The 24558-nt window shown below is 37.8% G+C and overlaps 1 protein-coding gene across 7 annotated transcripts in view; it reads right to left on the bottom strand.

The window, feature by feature from the left end:
* TENM2 (teneurin transmembrane protein 2) overlaps positions 1–24558 on the bottom strand; it is a 1152237-nt gene that overhangs the window by 368504 nt on the left and 759175 nt on the right. For 6 of the 7 annotated variants that reach the window (XM_089531991.1, XM_089531975.1, XM_089531966.1 and 3 more), the window contains one exon: positions 17207–17416. The exons of the other annotated variant lie outside the window; for it this stretch is intronic. In XM_089531991.1, the coding sequence (XP_089388117.1) occupies positions 17207–17416 (210 nt within the window). The remainder of the gene's footprint in view (positions 1–17206; positions 17417–24558) is intronic. 7 annotated transcript variants of the gene reach the window in all.

Raw genomic sequence — 24558 nt, forward strand, 5'->3', positions numbered from 1 at the left:
CTTGACTCTGATTGTTGGCTAATGGACGAATTGTAATTTTTAGTGAACTAATAGGAATTCTTGGTAAATTCAGTGTTAGTATTTTATTGTTGTTTTGATTGTACTCAGAGAGGCGGGAGGTATAAATAAACTATATTATTATTATTATTATTATTATTATTACTACTACTACTATGTCTGGAATTACTGAGAAATAGCAAAAACACTGAATTCAAGGTTCATTACCATTTGAGATTGACACTGGTGAGCCAAGTGAGTCCTCTGATAAGCAATTTTCATGTAAACTCAGTTAAGGCTCTGCCGGCTGGCTTTGTATGAGGCATGATGCCAAGAGGGTCTGCCTTCCCTTTGGCAGGTTAGCATCCTGCCAGGGACATCTGTCAGTGGCGTTCCTGCTTGGGGTGTCACCCTTTCCTGCAAGGCGGGGCTTTGGGAGTGGGACCAAAAGGCACTCCCCTATCTTGCTGCTGCTGACAGCAAGATGGGGTGTGTGCTCAGCCCTTGCAGCAGCCCCCCAGCCTTCTGGTCACTCATCCCCCTGGCCTTCCGAGGCCCGAGTGGCCATGATTATGTGGGACCTGGCAGGCAGCCACTCCCGATCTTCTTCTTCTTTTTTTTTATTAAATTTTATTACATCAAAATACAAATATCACATACAATATACGAAACACACAAACTCGAAAAAAAGAAAGAAAAAGAAAAGAAAGAAAGAAAAATGAAGAAAAAAAAGAAAGAAAAAGGAAATACAAATTCAAAAAAGAAAAATCATTGTGTTGAATTTTAACACTAATCTGTTACAAAAAGGCTTCCTCAAAGTTTTGTATTTTTATATAGTCTATTACAAGAAGAAAAACAAACAAGACCTCTTTACACTTTTAAATCTAAATTCATTTCTTTATATCTTTTTAAACATTCCCATTCTTTCTCTCTCTCTTCGTCTTCAAATCACGTATGCGTGCTGTAAGTATGTCCATTTCCATTGCTTCTGTTAACCTCTCTAGCCATTCCTCTATTGTAGGAATTGTTTGCAATCTCCAATATCTGGCAAACGTAATTCTTGCTATCGTTACCATATATATATAATATCAATCATCTATATTTTGTTTCTAATTTTCTTTCTAATATATCAGTCATATTCAAAAGAAACAATAAAGGGTTCAATGGTAATACAATCTCTAAAATTTTTCACATAGAAATATGTATTTTTTCAATTTTTTTTGCTTCTTCACATTCCCACCAAAGATGGTAAAAGGTACCCCTTTGTTTACTGCACTTCCAGCAGTTACCGCTCCTGACTTTATACGTTCTGTTTAATCTATTTGGAGATAAGTACCATCGATGTTGAATTTTAATGTAATTTTCTTTATAGTTTTGGCAAAGGGTAAAGGAATTCGTGTCACGCCATGATTTTTCCCATAAATCCATTTCAATCGCTTCTCCTACATCTTGGGCCCACTTTACCATACATTGTTTTATAGCTTCCGATTCTAGATCTCTTTGTTTTAATATTTTATAATACTTTGAAATATGCCCTCTTTTCTTATCAAAAATAATATTGTCAATCTCATTCCCTTTACTAGCAAATTCATGTTCTTTTTTATCAATTCTAAATTTTTCCATTAATTGTCTCTGTAACAGCCAATTTTTGTTAGTCAACTTTTCTATTTCTTTACTGGGTTTCATCACCAAATTTCCTTTTTCATTTTTTAATAGATCTTTATATGTTATCCTATTTTGACCTTCATGTCTTGTTCTCTTGTAAAACGCTTCCTGGCTTGAGACCCATAATGGCCATTGATTGTAAAACGTTTTTTTTTATTTTCAGCCATATTTTAAATAATGAATTTCGTACAAAGTGATGGGAAAAATCAGAGTTGACTTTGAGTTTCTCATACCATAGGAAGGCATGGTATCCAAATCTCATTTTTGTACTTTCCAATTCTAATAATTCATCATTTTTCAAAAGAACCCATTCTTCAATCCACTGAAGCCATGCTGCGTAATAGTACAATTTTACGTTTGGTATATTACAACCTCCTTTCCTTTTATCCTCCGTTAATAACTTCCACTTAATCCTTGCTTTTTTCCCTTGCCAAACGAAGTTAGACAAGCATTTTTGCCACGTTTCAAAACATACTTCTTTACATAGAATGGGTAAATTTTGAAATAAAAAGATAAGTTTTGGTAACACATTCATTTTCAAGATTTCCATTCTTCCCAACAAAGAAAGATTCATTTTTGACTATCTCAACATATCCCTTTTAATCTCATTCCACACTTTTTCATAATTATTGTGATAAAGATCTATATATCTGTTTGTAAGGTAAATCCCCAAATACTTGGCTTTTTTAACAATTTTGAAACCCGAAATATTATTCAGTTCCTGATCTTCATATTCTGTCGTATTTTTAGTTATAATTGCTGTTTTATTTACATTGATCTTAAAACCTGCTAATTCTCCATGATTATGTAATATTTTTATTAATTGTAGTATTGAATTTTTAGGATCTTCCAAAAATATAATTAGGTCATCTGTGAATGCTTTAAGTTTAACATTAAATCTACCTATTTGAATTCCTTTTATTTCACTATCGTTTCTTATACTATTATTTAATACTTCCAGCGTCAGGATGAACAGAAGAGGTGACAGGGGACACCCCTGTCTAGTTCCTCTCATAATTGGTATATATTCAGTTAAGTCATTATTAATCAATATTTGGGCTTTTTGTTTCTCATAGATTGCATATATCCAATTCAAAAACATATCTCCGAGTTCCATCCTTTTAAGTGTCTCCATCATAAAATTCCAGTCCACCCTATCGAATGCTTTTTCCACATCAACCATAATCATTGCCTGTTTCCATTCATTGTGATCCTCATAATATTCTATGAGATTCAGTACAGTTCCTATGTTGTCTTTTATTTGTCTACCTGGTATAAAACCATTTTGATCTTCTTTAACTAATACTTTAACACAGCTCTTTAATCTAGTTGACAAGATTGATGTAAAGATTTTATAATCCGTGTTAATTAAAGAGATTGGTCTATAATTGCTTACAGTCTGCATGTCCTGAGATCCTTTAGGAATGAGTGATATATAGGCTTCCTTCCATGATTCCGGAATTCCGTTTATGTGAATATCATTTAATGTTTCTTTTAAAGGTTCTAACAAGATTTCTTCCATTTTCATGTAATAAATTGCTGACAATCCATCTGGTCCTGGAGCTTTTTGTGTCTTTAAATTTTTAATAGCCTCTATGATTTCTTCTGATGTGAATGTCTGATTTAAGATTTTTTTTCTGATCTTCTTTTAAAGTTGTATATATGTTATTTTTAAGTAGTTCTTAATCTTATCTGTTTTGTTTTCTGTTGGTTCTCCTTTACACAGTTCTTTATAGTAGTCAACGAAGGCATTTTTTATGTTGTTACTATTTGTTAGTACTTGTCCATTTACATAAATGTCTGTGATTATTTTTTTTCTTTTTCTTTTCTTATTTTAGATGCCATCAATTTCCCGGCCTTGTTTCCAGATTCAAATTGTTTTTGTTTTAATATCCTTAACTTCCTTTCTATTTCTTTTGTGGCTATTAATTTAAGTTGAATTTTTATATCCTCTATCTCACATTTTAATCTTTTATCTCTTTTTTTCTCCACTGTTCCTCTTTTTTATTTAAGTCTTCCATTAATTTTTTTCTTTTTCGTTTTTTAATTTCTTCCTTTCATATTGTATTTTAATAAATACACCCCTGATGACCGCTTCACTTGCGTCCCAGACGGTTTTTAATGAAACATCTTTTGTTTTATTTTCAATAAAATATAATTTTAAACTGTCTTTAACCTTGTCTACCAGACTCTCTTCATTCAATATATCTTCCTGTAATCTCCATAGATACTGTTTCTTTTTCTGATATGTATTCAATAAGATTAAATTATGATCGGATTCATAGTTGGACATAATGTCCATAGACTGTATAAAGGGTAACATAGACTTAGATGATAGAAACATGTCTATCCTCGAAAATGAGTCATGTACCTCTGAGTAATATGTATATTCTCTTGAGTCCTGATATTTATATCTCCATATATCTGTTAAATTGAAATCTTCCATTATTCTGAAAAAGGATTTAGGCAATTTACCCTGATATTTTCTAATTACCTTTTTACTGTTTGGTTTCCTGTCCCTTGTTGGATCTATAACAGCATTAAAATCTCCAAGTAAAATGATATTATCATATTCTATCTCCAAAATTTCATGATGTAATTTTTCAAAAAAGCTTTCCCATTCTTCCAATGGTGTATAAATACCAATTGCTAACAATGTAAGAGTTTGAGTTTTTACTTCTATTCCTAAATACATTCCTTCCTCATCATTAAAGATTTCTTTTGCTTGAAATTGTTTATTCACATAAAAGGTTACTCCTTTTTTCTTAGATTCGGATGCAGATGAGAAGCTATTTCCTAATTTAACTGTTTATATATTTCATTTCTTTTTTTTTTAATCTTTGTTTCTTGTATACATATTATGTCTGCATTTATTTTTTCTAAACGATGGAAGATCACTTTTCTCTTGTATTTAGAATTGATACCCCTTACATTCCATGAAATGATTTTAACCATTATGTTTTATTAGTATATTAACTTAACTGTAGTATACAACTTCTTCACCTCTTTATTACAAAAGAGGTTTTGCTTTATTATTCAATATCAGATTACACTTATGAGAAGAAAAAGAAAGCAAGAAAGTGTAAAGTAAAGTACTAATATACAGCAATAAAAATAGTCTATTTTCTACTTTAATTCTCTTCTAACTCCAATTCAATAAGTGGTTCACTTTCTCCTTCTGTAGTCTCAGTTACTGTTAGGATCTTCTCTTCTTTATCTTTCCTTCCATCCTGTCTTGCGTCTTTATGATCTTTTTTAAATTTCTCTTCTATTTCTTTTGCCTTATTTATGTTATCAATCTTGTATCTCTTTTGTTTGAAAAAGAAGGATAACCCTTCTACTCTATCCCATCTGTAATTTATTTTCATCTTATTTAATATTAGAACTAATGATTTGTATTTCTGTCTTTCAAACATAATTTGAGGATGAATGTCCTTGAAAATTTTCAGTTCCATATCTTCTATTATTAACGTATTTACATAACTTTCTTGTTTTATTAATTCTTTAAATCTTGTCCTAACAAAGCAAATTACAATGTCCTTGGGTAATTTCTTATCCTTAGCTTGTTGCGGGTTAACTCTAAATATTTTATCAATTTCCAAATTCATTATTTCTTCTTCAATCTTAATAAAATCAGCTAGAGGTTTAATTAATCTTTTGTCCAAATCTTCATTCAATATTTCTTTCAATCCCCTTATTTTAATACATCTGTCTCTGTATCTCAATTCATTCGTCCAATCTAAGGTCTGTTGCGATTCCTGTTTCTTTGATAACTCCATAGTTGTTTTTTCCATCATATTGGTCTTTTCTTTTAATTTTTCTACCTCTTTCTGATTTTTATTTAGCTCTAGTGAAAATTTATCCATTCTCTTACCCATGTTATCTAGTTCTTTTTTTATATCTTTTCTTATTTCTGCCCTTGCTTCTTTAATTTCTTCCCTTATATCTCTAATAGATTCTTTCAAATCTTCCTTCATTTCTTGTCTATTTTCCTTTATTTCCTGTCTTAAATTCTTAATTTCTTCCACTAATGCTACTATTGGATCTACAACTTTCAATGTATCTTCTCCTGCACTTCCTGAACCTCTTCTTTGTGTAAGAGTTTGTGATTGCATATATCCTTTTTTAATCATGGCCATTTTTTTTGTTTTTTCCTCTTTTTCAAGTTTTTTCTTTAAACTTCTTGTTTCCATAAATATTTAGAATTTTACCAACATATATTGAAATCAGCATAAATTCAAAAATTAATCTTTGTAGTATTAAATTTTTCACACTCTTGCCATAATTACTTTCTTATCTAATGTAGTCCTGAGGAAGATGAGAGCTACAATATTTTAACCTCTATTTGCCTTACACCAAAAAGAAGAAAAGAAAAAACAAAGTCTAAAATCCTATAAGTCCATTTTACTTAGTATTAATTTTGTTTTATATTTGTTGTAGTTTCTTCTATTTTAAACACAAAACTTTGCTATTAGTTTCTTTTATTTTTCCCTGTTCAATAGTTCCTCTTATTTGTATGGGAGTTAAACTGCAGTCCCCTATAGGGGTGGCAAAGGAAGGGAGTCAGGATTCTTAAGCTGGATACACTTCACTGTCAGAAGAGACCCACTGTAGGGTGTAAAAAAAAGAAATTACCCCTATTTGAATCCCAAAGTTAATCCCCCTTGCTGGAGAAATTAAGGACGGGTAAATCACAATCCCGTTCCTCCAAGAACCTTCCTTGCGAAGTAAGTTACTAGTTTTTTAAACTGTTCCTTACTTCTATAACTCCTCCATACCGGAAGCCTAGAAAACTCTTAATTTCCTGTTGTGCCTGCAGAGGGCTGGTGTTGCTTTCTGGACCCCTGGGTCCCCGCTGTGCTCCACTTCGCCACCGCCACCTGTGGAGGGCTGGTGGTGAGTGCGGGGGCCTAAATACCTCCCCGCTGCGCTCCTCCTTCTCGGCTGCCGCCGGCGGAGGGCTAGTGTTGCTGCCTGGGCCCCTGGGTCCCTGCTGTGCTCCTCTTCGCTGCCGCCGCCTGTCCCAATCTTCCATGTGACCATGGTCATGTGGGACCCGGAAGCCAGACACCCACTCCCCCCAGTGTATATTACCCCACCCCTCTGGGGTGACGTCCAGTGCAGTCTGCATCACTGCACCCTTCCCCCCACCAGTGACACTACTGACTTCTGTATTTGGTGCTGGGTCCTGTATGGTTGCATCGCTAGCCAACCAAGCAAGTCACTGAGGTTTGCCTAGATGCGGGAGGTGTACATTCCTAAATGGATTTGGAGATTGGCTTATATCTGCAGCTAAATTGAGATATATGCTTCTGACAAAACAGAAACAAAGCAAATTTGGAGCTATTTGTGCTAGAGCAATTAATTTATCTTACCTATAAATAAATCTAAAGGACAACTGGCACTTGTTTGATCCTGGAGACAGTATGGTGAACTCTTAGCATGGACTCTATACATCTGCTTGACAGGATACTCTACACATCCACAGGATAGTAGAGGAGATTGTGCTGCTATAGACATAGGAATAATTGCTGGATACCCAGATTGCTTACTTTGTAGAGCTTAATTCACACTCAAGTTTTCTCATACTTGGGGGGAACATGGCATGGAAAAACCAGGAAATCAAAATAATTTATTTAAATCATGAAATGATCAATTCATTTAATCAGCTTTCCCATTTACTTCAAGATGGCAAGTATATGTAATAACTAATTTCTATAGCAATTAAAAAAACATACTAAATAGATCCTTCATGCACACCAGAAACTTAATTTAACACCTTGGATATACAGTTCATTTCCAGTTCACAGACAAATGCAAACAAAATTGCCCAGTCTGAGAACAATCTTGTTTGGATCCAGACATAAAGGAGACCCACTGAAATCAATGGAATAAGATAGTCATAAACAATTTTAACCCTACTGATTACAATAGGTCTGCTACAAGTAGGATTCTCTGGATTCAGTCTTTTCAGCATGAGAAGATGAGAGTACAAGAGACTTAAACCTCTACAGCTGAGTCTTACAGTATAAATGATGAAAACATTGCTGGCCATAAAGTACAGTTGTCCCTCGGTATCCACAGGTGTCTGCAAATAAGAAGCCTGTGATGTCCCCAATAGAGATGCATGCACAGATGCGCTGCCATTGAGTCCTGTTGTCCCTAACACAAGCATGCAACCACTGGGGGCATTGGAGGCTGCCCCTAATGGTGGTGCAGCCACATGCAGTGCCACCACTGATGTTCTGTTGTCCCTAATGGTGGTGCAGACGCATGCATGTGCCTCCACTGGGGACAACAGAACTTGAACATCCACAGATTTTGGTATCCGTGTGGGGTCCGGAACAGATACTGACTGTATCAAGGGCTGACTGTACAATAAATATCTAAAATCTACAAAATCATGATACCTTTATTGGGCCAACCAAAATGTGTATAAATACATAATGTAAGCTTTCAAAGACCCACTGGCATCTTTATCAGGCAAAGGTGTTAAAAATCATGCAGGAGAAAAGAAGTATGACCGTGTTAGCATCACAGGGCTTCATTTTGTTATTGTTGTTCTCTGTTAAGATGGTATGGAGGGATATCCATGTGGACTCTGGGAGATAAAGAGTCTTAAAGTCCAAGCAATAAAATTTAAAATCTGTTAGCAACACATGCTTTCTTTGAGATCCAGGCTGCCTCTGCAAATGATGGTGTGGGCTCATGTTTGAACCAATCACTTCTGACGTATTATCACACCTGTATTTGTCTCTAGTGGACATTTTAAAAGGAGTCTTTTAAGTGTGTGTGTGGTGGTGTAGTTTGAGCCCAGTGGAAAATATATGCTGTAATATAGAGAAGGAGTCAGGGCATATCACACAAACTCTTGAGATAAACATAACTCTTGTGAGAACATAGTGAGACTTGTGGGCCTTTGCAGCTTGATGTAACAGTGATTAATTGTTTTATCCCTAGAACCTTCCTTTCATCCTTTCTTTCATGACATGTTCCTCACAGTGGCATCACTGCAGGATGAACCAATTTTCCATGAGTTATGCACATATCTGGATAGTAGCTGTGGGGTCTTTCTCTCTGTAATGGTAAGGGCATGGGTGTGGCAAACCAAAATGTGATTTATTTATTTATTTATTTATTTTGAAAAATTGGCCAGCTTGCTCTATTTTGAAAAGTGCCAGGGGACCTTTTATGTTTTCACTACTGAACCCACTTAAATACAGAAGAAAAATCTAGCAACTACTGAAGTCAAGCTGGGATGGATATGCATGCCTAGGTTTCTTATCTACAGCTTAAACCAATGTCCTTTTGGCAAAAGATGAAGGTGCTATCTACTGAGCTGCTCAAACCCTTTTATTTAGTCCATTAAATAAGTTGAAGTCAGTGCTTTGCTGCACAAAAGGGAAAAGAAGCCAAGAACTCTGATTTTTTGTTGTTGCTACTACTATATTTTCTTCCATGTAAGCTGAAAAATTCAGAAACCGCTCTCTCCAGTAACAGCTGACACTCAGCCATCTGCAGGAGATTCTATTCTCCATCTGTGGGATTCCATTTTTAATGATTTGTCACAGAGTTTTTAAAATATGCTGTTGGATGGTAGCTATGTTTGTTTCTGTAAACCCACATTGCAGAAGTTCAGAAAATGGAATGCCTTACCCTTTCATAGAAAAGAACCACCAAGAGGGGTGCAATAAAAAAATAATAATAAAATAAAATATAGCCAATAAGAGTTCTTTAAGGCAGTGTTAGAATGGTTAACATTAAAATCTTGATTTTTCCAAAATGAATCAGTTCTGATTTAATTAAATACAATAATTAACTAAGGGGTGAAACAGATGGGCGGAAAGGGTAACACCCCTTCCAAAGATAAATTGGGGCCGCGGTGTACACACGCCATGGTCCCAATCTGCCTTGAAGCCAGCTGAAAAAGGAGCGTCAAAGATCCACTCCTTTTTCAGCCAGGGAAAAGGTGGTTTTTCCCATCCTCGCTTCAAGCCATTATGGTGGTATGCATCACATAAACACTGCACCAGCAGAGTGCTTTGAAGCTGCCCATGTTTGGGTGGCCACCTGACTTTTGGTCAGCCTCAGGACCGTGTGGGAACGTGCGCCATATAAATGTTGTCACCTAGACAGCGGCTTTAAAGCGCTGTGTGTTCCGGCCCTAAAACATATAGCATATATACAATAGCATACCCTACAGATTCAATAAAATGCACATTCTGTAGTTTTAGTCACTGTTACTGTCAATGGTAAGAGAAAACTGCTCCTAAAGTTTTAATCCAGACTGATATAACAATTCAAAACAGGACAACAACATGAAAATCTCAGTTCAGGTCTTTATCTCTTTCACCAGTATCTTTGGCTGTGATTACTAAGAATATGCTTTTAATTTGGGTTAAGGGGTCATTTCAATTTTCTAATGGAAAAAGTCTTTAAATACTTACAATTAATTTCATTCTAGTTTTAATGGCACTGTAAAAATAGAAATAGACTGGCATGCTGTATAGTACTTTAGTTATAGATACATAACCTAGAGTTACAGTCTACATCTGCTCCATATTCAGTAAGATTATGTAGTATTACTGGAAGGCTTGAAGTTGCATCCACACTGTAGAAACAATCTAGTTTGACATCACTTTAACAGCCATAGCTCAATGCTATGGAATTTTTGGGAATTGTAGTTTGTTGTGGCACCAGAGCTCTCTGACAGAGAAAGCTAAATGCCTCACAAACCTACAGTTGCCTACAGCATTCCACAGAACTGAGCCATGGCAGTTACAGTGGTGTCAAACTGTGTTATTTCTGCAGTGCAGATGCAGCTAACATAAATGCCCCTACAAGCCCATGCTGTTTTATTGTTATAATCTGTGTTGTATTGTGTATTGTATAATCTGTGTTGATTTCTTCAGAAAAAGGCAGAATATAAATAAATTATTATTATTATTAACCAGCAGGTACATTAGGCAAAAGAAATTTCTTCAGCTGCCGATTGCAACACAATGAAGATAATGTTTCCACCATCCCTCACCACTGAGCAAGGCTGTGATAGTCAGAAACAAACCTCATTACAATTCCTCAACACAACCTTGCTCAGTGGCGGGAGAGGCTGGAAACATCCTTCTCATGCTGTGATTCTTTACCCCAATGCAGCTCCTGGCTATTAAGGTAGGAGATGTTAGTTATGCAAACATAACTAAGTAGCTGATGTAGCATATGTTTCAATATCTTTTACATACATATAGGACCTTAATAAAATAAAACTGCAGCAGGAGGAACTTATCACACCTGAATCAATAGTGCAAAAGCAGCACTTTTGGAAGGCGTTGATGGGTTTTGCCCATCAGTGAAAAAGAGCACTCCAGGAATGGATGAAAAATGAAGCAGCTATAGGACATGTACATCGTCGTGTGATAAGACACTCAGGAAGGGAGTCTGGAAGCAGCTGCTGTCCACCTTGCCTGTTGTAAGCTGGCACACATGGCTATAGTAGGATTGGCTGGATTAGGATCCAGTTCTTTCCCAGCCTAAGTTTTATTGCATTGAATACCAGAGATATGTTGCTGCAACCCAACACTGAAAGTCTGTGTTTCTCCAGCCTTCACTTATAGTCCAACTGTTTGGGCAGATGAGGCACCACACACCTAACCACAACACCTTTTCTAACCATCAGAGGGGATGAAAGGGGTACTAAGATCTAGCAACAGAAGAGGCAGGGTAGCAAACCTCTCTCCTGAGGACCCGTTGGCTCCAACTCCATCGATCCTAGCCTAAAAAGAAAAAGGCCCTCCCTCTATCCACCATCATCCTGAGGGAGAGATGGGCAGGCCAACTCCATTGGTCACAACACTTGATGTATGTTGTCACCTGGTTGTCAAGGCAGGGAAGTGATTTTATATGTTGGCCTCCTCTGGCCTGCTGGCTGGCTAGCTAACTTTCTTTTGTTTGCCTTCACCATACCACCATGTTTGAACTGTTGTTGTGCATTACCATTCTGTCAAAAAGTCTTGGTAAGGAACACTAGGGGTATCAGTGCAGATCAACTTGGGGAAGGAATAGGTATTGTGTCATCCTAGTCCCCATAAGAGATCCTGGGTCAGGATCTCTGACTACACTTAGTGGGGACTGGCATTAAAGCTAGGTGATAGAAGAGGCCTACACAACTAGGCATGAGACAGTGAGTCCCCTAACCTGTTACTGTCAATGATACTGCCAAGCAGAGAGGCTGAGTTCAAATACTGGTGGTTAATGACTGGTGCTTAATGACTCAATCCTGCCCCTATACAACACCAATCTCAATAAGATATAGCCCATAAACAGTCTATCAGCCCATAAAGCGGCAACATGTGGTTATTGCCTCTACTGCCTTGCTCACCAATAGGTGTTGGGTCTGGAAGATATATTTTTGCGTTCTTCCAAAACTGTGCAGAATAAAAAAAGATATCAAGTACACTTGTCCCTTCATATTCGCTATGGTTAGGGGCACAAGACCCCCGTGAATATGGAAAAACCGCAAATAACAAAAACTGAGAGGACACCTCTCTAGGAATCTCTAGGTCCTCCAGCACAACTCTGTGGTCAGCGTCCGACAGACACTGACCATAGAACTGCACTGGAGGAGCTACAATGGCCTAGTAGAGTATTCTCTCTAGGAATCTCTAGGTCTTTCAGTGCAACCTTTAGTTAATGTTGACCATAGAATTGCACTGGAAGACCTAGATATTCCCAGAGAGAACATATTAATCAAATCCGTGAATAATGAAATCCGCAAGTATCAAAACCGCAAATATGGAGGGATGAGTATATAAGGTATAGGAGCCCTGGTGGCACAGTGGTTAAATGCCAGTACTGCAGCCACTCACTCACAAACCACAAGGTTGTGAGTTCAATCCCAGCCGGGGGCTCAGGGTCGACTCAGACTTGCATCCTTCTGACGTTGCTAAAATTATTACCCAGCTTGTTGGGGCCAATTAGCTTACAGTTGTAAACTATTTAGAGACTGCTTAGTGTGGTATGAAGTGGTATATAAATGAAGCTGCTATTGCTATTGCTGCTGTCAATAAAAAGTATATAAAAGAATGTATTTGATTAAGATTAGCTGCATAAAAATGCTAAATAAATTGGGGTAATAATGAAAAATTCTACCTGTTATTAATTTCAATGTGTTTTTAATTATCAAAATTTTGTAGAGCATAATTTTAACAACACATTACATTAACTTGTGCCATATTTCAAAAATATGCATTTTATTATTTTATTTGATTCCTGGTTTTGAGCAATTACAATATCACGATTCTTCAGTAGGAAGGTTGAATCATTTGCTATATGGTTATGCTAGTTATGATTGATGCCACTTCTCCAAATGATGAAACAATCACCCCAATGATGTAATGTCATTTTAAGAGTGCTATAATCTAATTTCTCTCAAACTGGAAGCTCTGATGAGTTCTAATAGAGATTTATTGTAGATTAAAGGGCTTCATAATATCAACAATGGATTGCTCATTTGAAGGGAAATTTGATTAAGTTCTTCTTTTTTTTAAAGAGCACATTTCCACATATATGAAGAGTGGGTAGCAGGAAGGGCACAGAACAGTATAATCAGATAACTAGCACCTCATTTTTGGAAAGACTCATTGTAAACTAACATAGGAATTAGTATCTAATTGAGAGCATTGACACAAACATAAGCATACATTTATTCAAAAGGTACCACTGATTCCTGTAAGTGCTGCATTATTTGAGCAAACAATAGTTAATGCTTACACAATTATTTTAAACCTGCAGTTACCAATTTGATCTGTTAAATTATTTAAATTTAAGGAACGAAAGTGTATCAGTGAGCAAGATAGCTGTCATTTAATCATTTAATCTAAAAATCTAATGAAGAATCCTAATCCATAAGTATTAAATACAATTTTCACACAACCTTACATCCATAACATAAATTCTCTTCTACCTATATCCTATATCCATAACAATATCCATATCCATAACATAATCCATATCTTATATTCATAATATAAAATCCATAAATTCTCTTGTCCTTATTTCTTTTATCCACAATAATATTAATTTGGACTCTATAGGATTCCAGTAATAAAAGTGCCTTAAGCCATAGCATGATAGTCAGGTTTTCTAAGGACTACAATTTAAGTAATTAATTATTTCTTTCCTTTCAATCAACAGGGTACCCAAGGCAGTTTACAGCAAAGTTAAAAACCAGATACAAGTTTAAAAATGATGGTACAAAATACATGGTACAGTTATTGTTTTTCTTTAAAAAAATAAACACAATTACTGTATATTAGAGTTCATGTAGGATTGTGAAAGCCAAGAGAGCTGCAAAGAGCCCAGAAAGAGACTCTCAAAATTGAGTGAAAGGGCAAAAAATGGCAACTGATGGATATAATGGCCAAACCAAACCAAACCACTCCCAATAATTTCACAGATATCCTGGGAGAAAAAAAAAGAATTTCTCAGAGATGTAGTGAATCGACTGCAACTGAAAACATCTGTTTAGTGTGTTACACTGAGCCCTGGTGTTGCAGTGGTTAAATACCTATACTTCAGCCACTCACTCACAAACTGCAAGGTTGCGAGTTCAAAACCAGCCAAGGGCTCAAGCTCAACTCTGGCTTGCATCCTTCCAAGTTCACTAAAATTACCCAGCTTGTTTGGGGCAATTAGCTTACACACTGAAAACTGCTTAGGGAGTGCTTAAGTGCACTCATAAGTGGTACAGAAAGGTGCTTGCTATTGCTATTGCTACAGCTGTGAAAAAGGTGAATTAAAGTCTAGAGATTGTTAAGAAAGTGGCTCAGAACAAAACCATGACTATCTCAGAACTATGAGAATGCTTGATAATATTCACATCCTTGATACAAGTGCATACACACAGACACATTTCTCTCTCTCTCTCTCTCTCTCTCTGTGTGTGTGTGTGTGTGTATTTGTGCCAAGGATATGAATTTGTTCTTGTATCTGTATTTGAAACTCTCAACTGAAGAAAATGATCAGCCATGAATTTCTTCTTTCTTCAAAATTTTTTGAGCTAAATTCATTTGTTCAAAAATACACATAGTTTTCCTATGCAGAAAACAAATATTGTACAAAATGTATAGCAGTTTTGCTTTTCTTTTCAAACTACCCTGATTCCTGCACATACACACACCCACATCCATGTTCTAAAACTTTGTGTTGTGTGTTTTCTCCCCACAGAAAACACATTGAGGAAAACAAGATGTTGTTTTCTGTGCAGGAATCCATGTATATGTGCAAACTGCATGAATTTTATTCCATATGATTGGAATAAAAAACATGAATAGTTTCCTTGTGCATTTTTATGGTGTAATCAAATGTAACACATTTCCTGACCCAAAACATGTTTTATGTGCAGGGAAAACATGTTGTTGTAAATTAATTTTCCCCAATAATGTCCCAAAATACATATAATGCTGAAAAATTGCCCAGAAACCCTGATATTTTTACAGAATGAAGAAGAAATTCCTTACATTTTTTTTGTTCTTGCAGAAGGCCATAAAAGTAAAACATTATGCTGCACAATACTGTTATCATTTGTTTGGGAGAACCACAAGTCTTGGCATGACCACTGCTGATGTGCAACCATCCTTAGAATATTGGCCTACATGTGAAGACCCTTTTGTTTTCCAAAGCTTTTAATCTCTGTTGCTGTTTCATCTATTGTAGTTTATTGTAACCATCTGAGAATTTTGTGAAAGGTGATATACCAACGTTCATAATGAATACATTTAATACATTTGTATCCCCATATTTAAAATAACAAAGCAAAATGGTGGAGCTGGGAACTGGTGAGGAAGGCGGGCGGTATTCAAATGATCAGAGATGAATCTCCATGAGAAAAGGCTAAAATGATTAGTGCTCTTTAGATAAAGGTGAACATGACAGGTTTATACACAGTACAGAGAAGTAGATACAGAAATAAATGTTTCTCCATCACTCATAAACCCAGAACTAAGGTTCATCTAATGAAAGTGATTGGCAGGAGATTCAGGATATATCTTCACACAGCGTGTGAAATTTGCCCTTTCAAATTTGGTTTAAAACTGGAAACTTGGGAAAATTCATTGGGGGCAGTTTTATCAGTTGCTATTAATCACTGGCTGTTGCCAAGTTCTTAGGAAGCATATCTATGACTAAAAGTTGCAAACCAGGCTGCAAGTGAAGAACCACACTCTACCAACATCCAGAGGCATCCCTAGGGCTGGCTGTCATCTGGTGCGGCGACTTATGGTGTCACACACCTCACTGACCTCTTCCCACACCATACAGAATCCTTAGTAATGTTTTTTTATACTAATGTTACTCATAGACTATAATTTCCATATGTCACTGAACCTAATGGTAATAGTTGTGACATAAACAATAGCAAAATTAAAATTATACCTTTAACTTATAGTGTCATATGGACAGCCTAAATGCATTTACACGTGCATAGTTTCATGTGATTAAAGTGAAAATTTAGTAAAATGTGATTTTTTAAAAAAGAAAATGTAAAAATAATATTTTAAAATTTAAAATTATTCTTTCGATAAAACAACCCCCTTTCTCCTCTCACTGAGCTTCACTCCACTCTTCAGCATTTTAAACAGACACAGATGAATGCCACAGCCTGTTTCTGCCCAAAGGCAGATATTTGAGGAGCAGGGGTGTCACCACCACCCCTTAGAGCATTCCTTGCTGCAGTCCATACCACTCTAGTATAATAATAATAATAATTTGTTTTATTTATATACCGCTATTCCAAAGATCATAGCGGTGAACAGCAAGTAAGCTAATTAGCAAATTAGCAAGTATTAATTTATGTGTCATAAAGATCTGACACTCCTTTCTAAATATGACATGATCTTACTCCCTCCAAATGTCTCACTTTGGTGGAGTTAGAGTGAAAGGGATGTTCCAAAAGTGAATTACACAAAACAGATCCTACTTTCTCATATTTTGAATAACATAGCACACATTTCTGATTTTTTAAAAAATAAAAATACAGCCCATATGTTTAATATGTGACAAGTCGGTTTCACAGGGCATCACCAATGCATAAAGATAGAAAAAGTTAGGATTAGTTGTTGCAGTGATATGGAAAAAGGAAGAAACATAACAACAGGGCCAGCTTAACATTTTGCATTTAAAAAGCCAAAGTATTATTCTATAAAAATGCAAAGCAGTGCAATACCTCATGGATATATTTTGCCTACAAATACTTGAGGATTTTCATCAAATAATGAAATGCATTCACGGTTTCAATTTTGCACAGATAACTACTAATTTAAAAGAAATATTTTAAAATAAAATGGTGGCATTAAAACATAAGAATGAATATTAATTCAGCAATATATTATTAATCTATAAATGCTTTAAAACCCCTAAAAATAACGGTGATAAAAATATGCCCATTTCCCTTCATGTTTCCTGTTCAAGCCATTGTTTTCATGACAATTAGAATTTGTCCATTTGATCTTAGAATTATATATCAAATCCCACATGTATAATATTTCCTTACCACTGCTGGAAGTCTGCTGTGGCCCTGAGCATGCTCTTAGCAGATATGAATTTGGGGAGAACTCCTCATCAGGGTTGGTATCCATGATTTGATGGGAAGTATTGCTGTCTAGCAAGGGCATCTGGCAGCTAACTGGTGGTGGATTATGGGAACTGGGCAGCTGAGCGGATGGAAGAAGGCTAGACGAGGATGTAGGTGGAATGGGACGACCTGAGAAAGAGGACAGAGGGATCAAAGTTCAGCAATGAATGTAATGAAAGAAACCACAAACAGTAACATTGAAATTGTTTGTCATCACATATGATTACACCTGGGGCTGAATCAAAATACCTGTTTTCAACTGGTACCGACTCTCCCCTTTGCATCATATTCAAGATAGTATGATTAGCTATGTTGAGAAGGCATTCCAAGAGAGGAGGTGAAACTCTCCTGAAAATGCCTTTGCAGCATCAGCCTGTTATCAAGATCTATTTATGATCTAATGCAGGATGAATGAAAATAAAGCTCTATTTGAAACAGAATTGGCTTTTTAAAAATGTTCTAGCATAAAAAAATACCTATTTAAATACTACAAATGAAATGACTGCTCAGTCTTTTCTATAACCATGAGTTGATTCAGTATCACCATTATATTCAAGGAGAATCACAGAACTAAATGTATAACATAACATAGGTCGTATTTGGAAGGATTTTGTATGCCATCTGTTATCATTTCTGAAAGACTCCCAGCACTCTTTCCTTCATTGATTTCTCATCTGTTAAACAAAGGTTTCTGGATGTTGTACCCCCCCCCCCCCAATTGTACGAACTGGGCTCAGAAAAATCCGACTGACACATTGAATCCAGTTAAATAACAACAAAACATACACATAAAAGGATCAGTCTGTATCAACCTAAGGGGACAGAGAATATGCAGAAGGCATCTTTTCAGAAATTTAGGGTAGAGGCTATTTTGATGTCAAAAGATAATAATCTAGAGAAAAATTGAATCTAGAAGCTAACTGACATGCTATGAAGATGAGCAAAGATAAGAATAGCAATAATCTCTGGGCCATTGAATTCTGTATCAGTTGCATCGTCCACATCATGTTCAAGTGCAGTCCCACATAGAACACCTTGCAGTACCTCAAATAAAATTTCACTGAAGCATAGAAAATTTAATAGGAGGATACAGAATAGGTATGCATATATTCGTGTTCTTTATTTTCACAGGTAAGTACAAATAATTCCTGCAATATTGGCCCTGCTAGATGAGAACATGCAGTTTTTGGTGCAGTTCCCAATCACTGCTTGTGCTTCAGGAAATATTCATTTATAGAGAAATACACCTTTTTTCCATGAAAATAATTCTGTAGAAAACATGCTTTCTGTGCCAAAGTAAATATGGGTTTATTGCATAGAAAGCACATTTTTTCTGTGCAGGGATCCTGCTTTCTGCATACAGATAGCTGTGTGTATTTTTCTGTGCCAAAAGTACATTTATTGTAAATACTTGTAACACAACCTATCACACAAACAGCCCAGAAAACAATGTGACTAGAGAAACCCTTTCTGTTCTGTTGTTTTATATCCACCAGTCACATGTTCAGGTAGCATCTTTAATCAACAGAGTATTAAAACAATTTTGCACTTTATGGAGCTTTCAGTAACCCTATATATCCTTAGAAAATATATTAGATTGAATTATGATTGTAAGCTGTGTACAGCAGGTCTCAGAACAAGAAAAGCGCCTGTAATATATTCTTCTCCCGAAAGGGGAGAGAGAGACAAAAAGAGAGAGAGAGAGAGAGAGAGAGAGAGAGAGAGAATGTCATCTGTAATAGCCAATACATTTTTAAAACCACCAAAATTTCTTGGAGTGTTGAAAAACACGAAAGTCAATATTAAAGAATTGACCAAGGTAATTCTAATTTGTCTGGCACGGTAAATACTAAACATCATTTAGACTCATCACAACAACATCCCTACCTACTTTTGTTTCTTACTAGTTTTTCCTACCAGAAACAAACTATTCATACTATTGTAGATGAAATTATCTTTCTATGCTTCAATTATGCTGACTTTTCTACTTTACTAAATGCAGCTCCTTACACTAAGTAGTTCATCCCACAGAACAGGGGGCAAGCTTATGTACTTCAGTGCCTCAGCATGCATTAAATGCTGGATCAACAATGTCTCACTAATACTTTGGAATTTTTTGAGTGTCAGTAAATACATGGACAGAGCTGATCTGCCAGACATTTTAAACTCAATTTCCAAAAAGGTTTTTTTTCACAAATCCCCCTGCCAAAGACTTCTCAGTAAATGTAGACATCATGATAAAAGGAAAGAGCCCCTCTTTGTTGGGAACTAGTTAAAGGAAATATGGTGAGTGACATAAATGGATAGTTCATGCTTAAGAGGGTACAAACAGTGGGGTTCCCAAGGATCTGTATTGGAACTACTACATTGAAACATGTTCATAAATGAACAGAAACGTGAGATAATATTTCAGGTGGCCAAGACTGCTAATGGCACTAAATTATTGGGTGGTTTTTCTGGGGGAAGGGGATCGTAGAGAGCACTTAATGGGTACCTTCAAACTTGGCAAATGGCTTTAAAATGGCAAATGAAGTTAAACTCAAGCAAATGCAAAGTGATGCACATTAGGCCCCAAATGGCCCAATTTCATATATACTAGGCATCCTCCCAAAAGAAAAATGTATACAACCTTAACAATGTATCCTTGTGGCTGTACCTTAAAAACAGAGTTTATGCTATGAAACCAAATACACTTGAAGAATTAAAGATTGCAATAGTAGAAAGTGTTAGAAAATTACAAGGTAAACTTTAAGTGAGGTTTGCAACTCTACTTCAGCAAGGGATGACAGTTTGAACACCTTACATAAAATTGTAATTTAAGATGGATTTTTAACTCTGATTAAATCATTGTTATAAAATTTATTCTTCTATATAAGTGCATTTACATAGCCTTCAAATAATTTCCATACCTATGATTGGCTGTTAAAAGAGGGTATACATTTTGGAAGGATATGCTGTATGCTGATAGGATTTTTATTGGCAATAGGTGACCTTAAGCGAGTTCTGGAAGATTCAGTATAAAGCTCAATGAAAATTTTGATAAAACTACCAATAATATACTAGTTTATATATAAATTTAAACACTTTTATTCATGTGAAATACTGAGATACTGTTTTGTACACCTGGCAGACTATTAAACACTAGGATTTTTTTTCTCATTTCACCAGTGTGCAGTCCACATGCCGGTACAATAGTTCACTTTCTGGCTTGGAGCAAAGCAAATTTTGTTTTGCTACAGTGTATAGCCTCAGAACAAGGCTTGGATCTGTTTTCCTCCTATTTGGGCCATGTGTATCATCTGCACAAGTGGGGTAGGGCTGTTTGTTTTAGCCTGTATTCCCATAGTGATCACTGTCAACCTGGATGGCTTTTTTAAAAAGTGGGACAAATTTGGTGGGGGGGGAGGGGGGACAGGATGCTATAGATGGGTATGAATCATGATTAGCCAGATAATTCCTCCTGAAATACACAGAGAGGATACAATAATTTAGTCAATGATCTCACTGAGAACAGGAGAAGTCCCAGCAGACTGGAGGAGGGCAAATGTGGTCCCCATCATCAAAAAGGGAAAAAAAGAGGATCCCAACAATTACTGTCCAGTTATTCAGACATCAATACCAGGAAAGATTCTAGAGCAGATCATTAAACAAAGAGTCTGAGAACATCTAGAAGGCAATTCCATAATCACAAAAAGTCAACATGGGTTTCAGAGAAACAAGTCATGCCAGACAAATGTAATCTTTTTTTTAAATAAAATTATCATCTTGGTAGATGAAGGGAATGCTGTGGATATAGTATATCTTGATTTTAGTAAGGCCTTTGACAGGGTTCCCCATGACATTCTTGCAAACAAGCTAGTGAAATGTGGGCTAGACAACGTAACTGTTACATGGATTTGTAACTGGTTGACTGGCCAAAGCCAAAGGGTGCTCAACAATGGCTCTTTTTCATCCTGGAGAGAAGTGACCAGTGGGGTCCCACAGGGCTCTGTCTTGGGCCCAGTGCTATTCAACATCTTTATCAATGACTTGGATGACAGAATTGGGGGCATACTTATCAAATTTGTGGATGACATCAAATTAGGAGGAGTAGCTAATACCCCTGAGGATAGGATCAAAATTCAAAATGACCTGAATAGACTAGAAAGCTGAGCCCAAGGCCTGTTACAGACTGCCAAAATAAAGCTGCTTCGGGTCTATTTGGAGATATGCTGTTTAAATGATGCATGGATCCTAAGAATCCAGAAGCTGCACCAAAGCTGCACTCCAGTGCTTAGGAATGGAAGAGAGACTCCACGACACTCTGAGGGAGTGTGTTCCACTGTCGAACAGCCTTTACTGTCAGGAAGTTCCTCATAATGTTGAGGTGGAATCTCTTTTCCTGGAGCTTGCATCCATTGCTATGAGTCCTATTCTCTGGAGCAGCAGAAAACAAGCTAGCTCCCTCCTCAATATGACATCCCTTCAAGGATTTAAACAGAGCGATCATATCACCTCTTAACCTTCTTTTCTCCAGGCTAAACTTCCTCAGCTCCCTAAGTCATAGAATAATACAATCGTAGAGTTGGAAGAGACCTGGCCTGGTGGACCTCTATCTTGCCAGGATTAAGGTTCAGTTTGTTCATCCTCATCCAGTCCATTAATGACCACAGACACTGTTTTAGCACAGAAATAACTTCCCTGAAGTTTGGTGAGAAAGACAGATAGAATGACCTGTGACAGTCTAATAAGGCCTGCAAGCACCACCCTTCATCTCACAAGCAACATTCCCCAAGCAGGAATTTTAGCTCTGTCTGGACCAATCCGAGGTGAAATCCCCAAAAGAGAAGCTTCAAACTAGGCACAATATAATCATTTGCTTCTAAGGTGGTACTTCTGAGCACCATAGCTCTGTAGCAAACAGGGATACCAGCACGAATGGTGTTGCCTGTCAAATCTGCTTCTCTAGGCCTGTGGTATTAGCATTTTATTTACTTCAAACTGGAAAGCCCCAGAACTTATGTCAGTTCTGCAAACTGCAAAGATGCAGATCTGGGATAAAAGGGAAACAGCCTTAATTTTTTTTTCATGGCAGCTAATTTTAATCCAGTGCTATAGGATGATGATATCTGGGGATCGCTGCCATTGAGGAAATTGACAGCAGCAGGAATGACAGCGGCCAGAGAAGTCTGCTAAGAGCATATGCCATCTATGGACCTGACCCTGATTAAAAGCATTTCTGCAGCGGTGACAGTCAGATAGGTTGCAGATTTTATGTTTAAATAATACAGACACACTGTAAAAGCCCCAGGGCTTTTAGTTGAAAAGTTTAATAAAATCAAGTCTTAAGGGTTGATAGAAGAGCAACCAGGCACTCTCTCAATACCAGTCACTATTTTTCTTAACCTTATGTAACATACATACACATACACACACTCAAATTTATTATTGTATTTATTCTTGTATTTTCCAATGTATGCATCTAGTGTTATATTTGACACATCTTGTATAGACAGAAGACATATACAGTTGTCCCTCCATATTCTCTAGGGTTAGGGGAACAAGACCCCCGTGAATATGGAAAAACCGCAAATAACAAAAACACTGTTTATACCTGAGAGGACACCTCTCTAGGAATCTCTAGGTCCTCCAGTGCAACTCTGTGGTCAATGTCACACATACACTGACCATAGAATGGCACTGGAGTAGCTACAAATGGTCTTTCAGTGCAACTTTTAGTTAAAGTTGACCACAGAGTTGCACTGGAGGACCTAGACAGTCCTAGAGAGAACATATTAATGAAATCCATGAATAATCAAATCCACAGATATCAAAGCCACAAATATGGAAGGATGACTGAATTTCAACAGAAATGTTGTTTCTGACAACAGAACAGACAAACTGCAGGAAAAATGTGTGTGTGTGTGTGTATTTTTTCCGCATTCTTTTTTGCAATTTTGTATGTGAAATGAAAATTAAAAATAATTAATTAAAATGATTAATTAATTAAAAATAATTAATTGGCCTGGAAGACAAAGAGCCCTCCTCCAACCACCATCTTGAGGGGGAGAGAGGCCAGGCCTGGAAGACAAGGAGCCCTCCTCCAACCACCATCTTCAGGGGGAGAGAGGCCAGGCCTGGAAGACAAAGAGCCCTCCTCCAACCACCATCTTGAGGGGGAGAGAGGCCAGGCCTGGAAGACAAAGAGCCCTCCTCCGACCACCATCTTGAGGGGGAGAGAGGCCTGGCCTGGAAGACAAGGAGCCCTCCTCCAACCACCATCTTGAGGGGGAGAGAGGCCAGGCCTGGAAGACAAAGAGCCCTCCTCCAACCACCATCTTGAGGGGGAGAGAGGCCTGGCCTGGAAGACAAGGAGCCCTCCTCCAACCACCATCTTGAGGGGGAGAGAGGCCAGGCCTGGAAGACAAAGAGCCCTCCTCCGACCACCATCTTGAGGGGGAGAGAGGCCTGGCCTGGAAGACAAGGAGCCCTCCTCCAACCACCATCTTGAGGGGGAGAGAGGCCTGGCCTGGAAGACAAGGAGCCCTCCTCCAACCACCATCTTGAGGGGGAGAGAGGCCTGGCCTGGAAGACAAAGAGCCCTCCTCCAACCACCATCTTGAGGGGGAGAGAGGCCTGGCCTGGAAGACAAGGAGCCCTCCTCCGACCACCATCTTGAGGGGGAGAGAGGCCTGGCCTGGAAGACAAGGAGCCCTCCTCCAACCACCATCTTGAGGGGGAGAGAGGCCTGGCCTGGAAGACAAAGAGCCCTCCTCCGACCACCATCTTGAGGGGGAGAGAGGCCTGGCCTGGAAGACAAGGAGCCCTCCTCCAACCACCATCTTGAGGGGGAGAGAGGCCTGGCCTGGAAGACAAAGAGCCCTCCTCCGACCACCATCTTGAGGGGGAGAGAGGCCTGGCCTGGAAGACAAGGAGCCCTCCTCCAACCACCATCTTGAGGGGGAGAGAGGCCTGGCCTGGAAGACAAAGAGCCCTCCTCCGACCACCATCTTGAGGGGGAGAGAGGCCTGGCCTGGAAGACAAAGAGCCCTCCTCCGACCACCATCTTGAGGGGGAGAGAGGCCTGGCCTGGAAGACAAGGAGCCCTCCTCCAACCACCATCTTGAGGGGGAGAGAGGCCAGGCCTGGAAGACAAAGAGCCCTCCTCCAACCACCATCTTGAGGGGGAGAGAGGCCAGGCCTGGAAGACAAAGAGCCCTCCTCCGACCACCATCTTGAGGGGGAGAGAGGCCTGGCCTGGAAGACAAGGAGCCCTCCTCCAACCACCATCT

This window comes from Sceloporus occidentalis, unplaced genomic scaffold (assembly GCF_023333645.1).
Source record: "Sceloporus occidentalis isolate IW3139 unplaced genomic scaffold, rSceOcc1.0.p SCAF_1, whole genome shotgun sequence".
NCBI classification, from domain to species: Eukaryota; Metazoa; Chordata; class Lepidosauria; order Squamata; family Phrynosomatidae; genus Sceloporus; species Sceloporus occidentalis.